At 36.1% G+C, this 9627-nt stretch overlaps 1 protein-coding gene across 2 annotated transcripts in view; it reads right to left on the minus strand.

The window, feature by feature from the left end:
- bmp1a (bone morphogenetic protein 1a) overlaps positions 1-9627 on the minus strand; it is a 60338-nt gene that overhangs the window by 28018 nt on the left and 22693 nt on the right. For both annotated transcript variants that reach the window (XM_083554110.1, XM_083554109.1), the window contains exons 5-6: positions 8977-9155; positions 7008-7113 (exon numbers count right to left, since the gene is read on the minus strand). In XM_083554110.1, the coding sequence (XP_083410236.1) occupies positions 7008-7113; positions 8977-9155 (285 nt within the window). The remainder of the gene's footprint in view (positions 1-7007; positions 7114-8976; positions 9156-9627) is intronic.

Below are 9627 nucleotides of genomic sequence, written 5' to 3' on the forward strand. Positions count from 1 at the left end.
CAAGATTTTTTCATCCCATCAACCTATTTCATGTCATTGGGCGGCTTTTTTTTTTAATCTACCACTGGTGTATCATTTCCTGGCTCTCACACACCACAGATGTAGGCTAGTTTATGAAGCTAACAATGAGCAGGCAGAAGGCAACAAGAAGTCTAGGGGGTAAAGTGGATGAGACAGAGTGAGTCAAACATGAATGAGAACAGAGACATTCCTGGTCACCTCATCTTCATCATCATCATCATCATCATCATCATCATCATTTCTCTGCTTGTGTTCTATATGGTGGATGTTCAACCTGTATACATTCATTAGGTAACAACATTTGATATTAGTTCTGTATTCTTTTATTGATTAGGGATAAAATGAATAAAGAGTTAATGCAAATTCATTTTAACGGCACACATTTTATTAACGCGCGATTAATGCAGCATGCATTTCTGTCTGACCATTTTTATTAAAAATATAAAAAAATAAATATAAAAGAGACGAAATTAAAATCTTCAAAGCAACACACGTTAATTAACGACGCCTTTTCTTTACTCAGATATAAAAAATAAATAAATACATAAATAAAAACTCCACCAGAAAATAATTTGTAATTAGTAAACATTTGTTTTACTGATGCGCCAAGTCTTAAATAAGCACCAAAATCCTCCATGATGCACATAATTAATCCTCTGGGGTCGACAAACGCGCCGGTGTGTCTTGTGGCATTTTTTCAACTCATAACGCTGAAACGAACTTAAATTTTTTTTTTAACTTTTTGGATCGTACAGATAAAAGAAATACATTATTCGAATCTGTAAAGCATCTACTTTCATTTGAATATACTCATAATAACAACAAAACAGTCATTATGTAAAATAAAGAAAACAGACAGGGGGTGCACAGACATAATACATACATAAAAAGAAAGCTTTCTCCAGTGTCACCTCATTAACCGTCCGTGTGGAAACATAGCAAAAGTTCAGTTTGGTGTTCTGATGATTCACGTAATTTAAAACACCATAATTACATTAAAACATTTGCAAGAATAGTTTGTCTTCGTGTTCTATGTTGAGTACGGTTTAACTAATAATAAACATACATTTGTATAAAGCATCAATATTTATCTATGCGCATGTTGAGTAGAGTATTAAAACTCTATATGACGTGAGGTCCAGTTTCCAGCGTAAAACAGGTAAAAGGCCACTTTTTACTTAAGTACACGTTACTTTTTACTCAAGTACACGTCAGACCCCAAACTTTTTTACTTTAACTTAAGTAAAAAAGTGTAGTCATTACTTCATCTTTTACCAGAGTCTTTTAAAACATGAGTATCTGTACTTCTACTTAAGTGAAGAATGTGCGTACTTTTGCCACCTCTGATGCTCAATTTGTGGCAAAAGTTTGTAGTAGTGTATATGGGTTTGATGTCTATATAGTCTATATACAGTATGTTTGCTTCCCTAGTCCCCAACTTCCCCAGATTCTTTCAGGAAAAACAGGCTTTAAACCAAATTTCTGGTAGAACAATTCAACATTCCAGGTCAAGTATCTGAGCTCTTGTGCCTTTAAGATTTCTAACACAATGTGTATTAATGGTTAATCAGAGTCATGCTTGCCTCATCTTAAGCCAATCTATGTGTGCATGCTTGCTTTTCAGGACAGCTTCTATGAGCCATATCCATGGCAACAGGATCAGGGTACAATAATAAACTGGATTACTTTGAACATCTGTAATTATCTAGGCTTGCAAACAAGTTCTCTAACCAAGGTAGCAATTAGACAACAAAGTCAAGCCAGACATCTTCAGACAAACATGTCATTGAAAAGCTATGGGAACCTTCAGGACTGATTTGGAAACTTTTAGAAACCATGAAGGAGCATGAAAATTTTTTTCAGGAAATTCTTCAGGAAACTCTTCAGGAAACAGGGTAGCCTTGAAAAATCATTATGAAACTTAGCTGACTTTAGGAAGTTGTTGAGGAACAAACTCTTTAAGATTAACATAAGGGAGAACATAATTGGCTGATCAATCAACTCAAGTGTGGGCATCTGTGAAGATTTGTGTACGAAACAGTTAGCAGTTAGCTCTTTCTACAAGTATTTTTAGCTTTAGAGGCCATGGCTTTCAGGTGACATGGAGAATACATGTGCAAGCCTTTGCTTATCCAAGTTGGCAGCAGTTGTACGAAAGGTGTTAAACTAGGTGGTGAGAGGTTATTGGTAATGACAGGGCAAAAACGCATAGCAGTGGGGTTGACTGGAATCCTGGGACAACAATAGCAAGAAACTAAAGCTGGCAATAATGGTTAATTCATTGTCTCTTCTTTTAGAATATGACAAAAAATGATATCACCCTTCTATTGAGACGACTTGGAGATAAGGATGTGCAAGATAAGGATAACGATTCATATTGATACGTTGGCAAAATAGTTAAAGATGTGATGCATCAATTTAAAAACGTGCATCCGATACAACTTGGCATTTGTATCATGATTCATCGTTTCTAACGTATTTGCATTGATAAAACCCTGGTTATTTATATATAATTAGTAGTAGATGAGTTGTGCATTTATTATTTAGAAATGTGAATATTATATATATAGATTGATTTCTTCTCACTAAACTGTTTCTCGAGTGCGTTTTCTCAGCACCATTGCTGCTGCTAAGTGAATATGACGCATCACAAAACGACGGAGACCGAGGCACATCCTGAGAGTCACATGGAATACAGATTAACATGGCAGAGGTAGAGCTGTAACATCCTGGAGACTGAACAGGAAAAGAACGTGTGGTTTTATTTAATTCTTTCTCTCTTTTTTTGCACTACAAAGACGTTTGTAAAAGGGTCATGCGTTAGAATTCAAAAGGCACAATTTAGTGGGTTTTTTTTCAAGAAAGTACATTTATGATTTGCTCTCTGTCTGAACCAAAATCAAACTATCTGTAGCATTTTAAAATGTATAGCATCGTATTTTTTTCATTGCATCGTATTTTACTGAATCACATTGTGTTCAATCGAATCGAAATCGGATCGCACGGAATCATTATGGGGTATTGCACCGCTAGCTGCATAATATTTAACTTCAATTTATCGTTTCATCGGCTCAGATTTAAGATACATATTGCATCTTCCTCACTTTTTTATATATGTTTTTTTTTTTTTTTTTTTTTTTTGGGGGGGGGGGGGGTGTTAAGTGGCTATACACCACTTTTCTATTCCATAAATTGTATGGCACACGACCAACACAAACAACAACAAAACCAAAAAAAAATCCATTTATTATTATAATGGTCAGGAGGGCACACGTGCCAGTGTCTTAACATTCATGCAAAGCCAAAAAAACCCACAAAGCAGTAATTAATGAGCAACAATTCTTCACACATGCTTTACTTTTTAAAGCTACAATCCATATAAAATCCTTATAAACTGGAAAACAATAAGCGCTCTAAACATGTTTAAATATGTGTGCCAATTGTTGCATATTGCAAAAGAATCCCAATAAAACACGTTTCTCGGCCGCAAACAACAAAAGAATGACGGACCTATGAAGAACATCGTTACAACGAGTGGAATAAAACCCTCGGTCATTAGAACGGCCTTGGCATTTCTACGTATCAGCACCTCTCTCTTTCTGTCTCTCTCTCTCTCTCTCTCTCTCTCTCTCTCTTTCTAATGGTCATGCCACTATTCAAGATGCCACATAAAACAGCCCAAAGGCTACCAACCTTCAAAAGCTGCCTTCAAAGGCTACCAAAAACAAAGCTATTCATGCTGTTAACTTGCTCCTTTTAGAGATGGAGAGAAAGAAAGAGAGAGAAAGACAGAAAAAGCGTTAAAAAGCCAGCCAGAAGGGCCCCGGCAGCAGCTGCAAGTGTCAATGAGGGTGACTGGGGATGATTATAACCTAACTGGGTTTACTGGCCGCTTGCCATTAGGGGCTCCAGAAAGTAAGAAGGAACAGCAAACAGGAGGTGAAGAGTAAACAAAGAGGAAAAAGCATGCAATCCGAAAGTTCCCAAAATTGAAGCCGGAGAGCAACTCCTGAGAATCTCACTACGGCTCACTTTGAGATGTTTATATTAAATTCAGAGCCCCTCCTGCTTTTTACTCTTCGGTGTGGCCTGGCACGTGAGAAGGACAAAAGCTGCTTTGTGGAAGCTCAGCTTGAAAATGTAAGAAGAGAAAGATGCACGGATACAATATCAGACCTGTGGATCACTAACACGGCATCTGTAAAGGTCACCCGGTGGAAATTGCTCAAGGCTTCAGAGAGATTGTGTGTGATTGTGCTTATATACTGTATGTATATATATATATATATATATATATATATATATATATATATATATATATATATATATATATATATATATATAAATATATATATATATATATATATATATATATATATATATATATATATATAAATATATGTATACACACACACACACACACACACACAGTAGGGGTCTAATGGTACACAAAAGTGCGTACCTCGGTTTTTTAAATCATAGTTCGGTTCATTTCAGTCCGGTTTGGGGAAAGAAATGCAAAACAAAATTGCTTTTCTTTTTAATTAACACAGTATGTTAATATAAACATTACAAACAAATACAGATGTGTATATAAGTGTGTGTGTGTGTGTGTGTGTGTGTGTGTGTGTGTGTGTGTGTGTGTGTGTGTGTGTTATATAAAAAAATAAAAATTTTCTAAAACTATGATCTACTTAACTGTTCTACTTATTTCAGCATCCTTCAACAAATGTCTTCATTTCTTCCATCCTCCAATTATTCACTCCCTTAAAATGTGGAATTGTCCTTTTTGTTTTCCATTTAAGAGAAATTCTTGAAGCTGGACATAAAATGCTGAAGAATCCATATCGCTAGCGTTACCCACAAACCACTTCCTGGTTAGCAGCTAATGCTAGCGCTATGGATTCTTTTTTCATGTATGCGCAAAACAAATCCTACTTCCTGTACGGAGCGAGTAGCCACAGTGACACTGCGCTAACTCTGGTTTCTTTTATATACCCCTGCCATTGTTGTGTATGTTTTTTAAGGTTAATAATAAGAATTAAAAAAATGCATTTAAAGGGAGAGGCGGAGAATAAACAAACTTGCGATCCACCACTTAATACGTTACTGAGAGAACGCGGAAAAAAGGATTTCCACGCGGAAAAAAGGATTGCATTCGGTACACGTGTTACAAACCGAATGCCCATGTACCGTTACACCCCTAACACACACACACACACACACACACACACACACACACACACACACTTTATATGGATGCGTATATATACAGTGTGTTTTTGTGCATTTATACTCTGCACTCAAAACGTGAGGATTCAGACATTCTTATCTTTTTGTTTAGATAACTAAAACAAACACACATTTCTCAACCAGTATTAGTTTTTTTCAGCATTGCACACCAAAAAGATCTAAACATTGCATGCGTGTCTTCAGGCATGAGGTTTTAGTCACAAGTATGTTTGCTCAAGTACATGTATACATTTATGTTGAATGCAGCTATGCTGCCTTTTTGTTTAGATGTTGAGTAATAGTCGACGTGGCCATGTGTTCACGAAGACGTGGAAAGTCACTGAGCCTATTAAAAACACACACAGCCGAGAAGAAAGAGGAGCATTTGTGCAGCTGGAAATTAGCCAGGTGCTGTTGGCTTTCTTCCAAATGCAGGCTGCGCAATAAACCAAGAGTCTCAAAACACAATTTTCACTGGATAAATGTTAACCTCTGTGACACCCTGACACCCTGCCAAATCGACAATGATCTGGATTCGATCAGAATATTAGGTCAGGAGGTTTAATTGACTGGGGAACATCTATGGTTTAAATACTTAGTATGAAATTTGAACATAGGCCATATTTTAGATTTCACCTACGCATGTGTAGTAAGCATGTAATATTACACTAATTCTCACATACACCGTATGGACAAATAAATTGGGACACCAGACTTTTCCAGCTTTATATATGCTTTGGAAGTTGGAAGATTATGCAGGTCCTGCAATACAGTTTCAACCTCAACCCTACTGAAATCATTTGAGATGAATGTGAATGCACCCCAGGCCTTCTCACCTCAGCTACATAAGTATCTGACATTACAAACACCCTTGTTTCTAAATGAGCACAAATCTAGTGGAACATCTTCCAGAAGGTTATTATAACAGCAAATGGGGAAACAATGTATGATGGTATGTTCAATAAGTACATATGAATTTTATGGTCAAACAAACATTTGTCCATATAGTCCATATACCTTGGATTTAAGCCCTTTTTCTTTTTTGTGAATATTCTTATTAGTCATAAAAAATTGGCCTTTAAGTTCAGTCCAGTTAACATTATCATAACCCAACTCTGAACCCAACTCTGAAATTTCCCTGCATAAATACTGAGGTAATTTTTTTGACTAAAAACAATGATTTAAATTGCAGCATATAACTCACAAAAACAAATTCAACTTTGTAATTAGTAGAAATTTCTAGCCAAGCTACCCAGATAATAATATACATTTAACATGTCATGTACCTGGATGGTTATAGAAATTGCAGGCAAGCTATTATTCTTTGCCAGTGGACATACTTGGAAAATATGTTTTAGATGTACTTGTGTACCTGCTACCACTTTGTAAGTTTTCTTCCATTCACAAGGTTCAGTGTGCCGACCCACCATTATATTTAATTCCTGTACCTTTATTTTTATGCCCCTTACTAGTTCTTTGAGTCATTGACTCGAATAACACTTTGTTAGTTAGGTATGACAAAATATACAGTTGGTAGACTCATTTTGAACAGACTGAAAGTCAGTCGAGGAGAAGAAGAAAATTCATTACAACCAACATTTGACCCTAAAACTGTTAAATTACTCTGGACTGTAGGCTAAATTCAAGCTAAAATTTTGGACTTTAGCTAAAGCACATGACAGCCTTTTCATACTTTATTAACTGGACAAACCAAAAATTGTAAGCATTCTTTAGAAAGCAATCCAGCCTCTTACCTGGAAAATGTATTTCTGGCATAGTGCATGATGCTGTCAAAGTCATAGACTTCCCCTAGAGAGTCCACTTCACCAGGCTCCATCTTCAAAAAGTTGTACTCCTGTCCTATGTAATAAAACAAAAAAACAAACAAACAAAAAATATAAAAATGCCACATGAACCTTGAACGTTCCAGAAGTTCCACAGGAAATGATCTCAACAGAAAAGACGACGAATGTCGATGATTTCAAGAGGATTGTGTGTTTCATCTGGCTCGTTTTAATCGACGATGGGATCTTCGTCAAATCCCAGATTTCATTCTCGTGTTCCAAATGTGTGGAATGAATCGGAAATCTCGGCAGGGAAACGTTCATAAAAGTGTCATTATAAAGAGATAAGGAAACCCCGCGAGCCCAAACATTCATTTTCGGGCTCACTTCAAGTTGTAAACTCACAGTTAATCTTACAGCGTTCACATATAGTAAAATTACCCTGAAGGATTTCAGTTACAACACTTCCATGAGTCAGATCCTCACAAAAATGAAGTCAGATCACACCTAGGATTTAAAGCAGGAAACTCTGGCACGAGCTGGCAGCCGTGAACACGTAAATGAGCTGCCGTGGTGTTGTTACTAAAGCACATAATCACAGTGGGAAGAAGGCTACTGGGGCAAGGTAGACAGGTTTCAAATACTAGAACGGTAATTTCAGCCAATTTTCTTAAATACTAGGATTGCATACAACAGAACAATAGCACACAGCTGGATTTGTCTTGGTCTCTGGAGCCAAGAACTAAGAAAGTAAAGGTGGTCAAGTTGCTCGTAACCTGGCAGTCAATCACTCGGTGAAGTGTTTTTGGAACATTATCTTAACATTCTCCCAGACTAGCAGGCTAACAGCTTGGACGCTTCGTCCGTAATCTTTTTCCAATCAAATGTAAATTAAATGTACCTACATTTGTGGAACTGTGCAGGATCCCATATAATTTCAAATATTATCTTTTCTGACACATTGTCATCTAAAAAAGCGACATCCTGAAGCCAAATCACTTCAGCATTGTGTTTTGTTTTTAGCTTGCATCGAAATCAGGCTTGGGTACAAAGTTAGAAGTTTGGATTAATATTCTAGAAGTAATTCTAATTAAAATGTTCTTTATATTTCTATACCAGTATCCTTCAATTCTATGAAGCTGCTTTATAAACCACACATTGTCTTTTTGTACTTACATTAACTACAATATCTGTGTAGTTCCTGAGCAATAAAGAAGCACATATTAGGCTTTTTTTTTACTTTTAGACCAAACTTTTTACTTTTTCGAGGCAAGACACTTCAATATGATAATTTTTTAGCAGCTAATTAATCATTTTCAACTGAATTCATTATTTTGGCTTTTTTATGATGAGTATAATGTGTATAAATATGTACAAAGTAAAATGTAGTCTTTTAACAATATTTAGTTAAGTGCAAAGATACTGTCAAGATCAATATTTTTTCCCTGTTTGATTCAAAGTAAACTGGTTTAAAAAAAAAAGGCACATTTCCTGTAGAATCTTTGCTACGAAACCAAAAATAATCAATATTTTAAGAGAAATTCCTTCCGAAAATCCTTTTAAATTGGGTGAAATATTACCGGGAAGCCATCTAGTAATGATATATTTGTGGTTCTGAATATTTTAATTAACAAAAGTTTTTAGGGAACTTATAATATGATGTGAATATAATAAATGGGTACAGTTATAAAGTTAGTAAAGAAGTAAAGTTAATACATTTTAGTAAATCGCTGTTCATGAATAGGCAAAAATAAAACCGTGATAAAAATTTATTTCTGTTGTATTTGGACAAAATCTTTTTATAAATGTAAATAAAAAACGTACAAATCGAATGTAATGACCTGTGAAGTATAACTGACATTTTGCTTGGTTAGTCACATACACAGGGTTTGTTGATTCATTTTGATACCATTTATGCCATATTTAAAGTGTGTCTTACCAGGCTGAATGTTGTCCCGTATAATGCTGACATGGTCGTCTCGGTCTGGCCGCGTGTGCTCATGCCAGAATCCAATCACATGACCGAGCTCGTGTACCACGATTCCAAACTTGTCGCAGTTTTTCCCGATGGAAATGGCTTGAGGTCCCCCTCCCCTGCGGCCCACATACGAACAACACCTAGGGGTGGGAGTTACAGTTTTCAGAGTCGTCTTTTAATACTCTCAGTCATAGTACATAGCAGGTGTGGGCACTAGTCGTTGTTTTGTCTGTTATCATCCAAAATAACTTATCAGTCAAGCATGAATGTGTCTTCTGGGTTTTATAGCACATGCATTTACACTTGTGATTGCTGTATCTTTCTGTGCCAGTCTTCAGTTCAAGTTCTGGGTAAAAAGACAGCTGGTATATTGGAAATCGTAATTTTGGAAGACTAAAGACGGAGGTGTGGATGCTGGCAGTCAATCTTTTAAAGTAGTCTAGTGATTAATACAGCAGGCTTGTCCACCAGTTTTTGTTTCTCCTTCAATTTTAAATGAATCTGCAGTTTTTCGTTTAATTTAATTGCTCATTAATTATGCATGCATTATTGTCTGCCTGTCTGTCTGTCCGCCTGCCTGTCTGTCTATCTGTCTATTAATCTATCTACCAG

The sequence above is a fragment of the Silurus aristotelis genome, assembly GCF_946808225.1.
Source record: "Silurus aristotelis genome assembly, chromosome: 11".
Lineage (NCBI taxonomy): Eukaryota > Metazoa > Chordata > Actinopteri > Siluriformes > Siluridae > Silurus > Silurus aristotelis.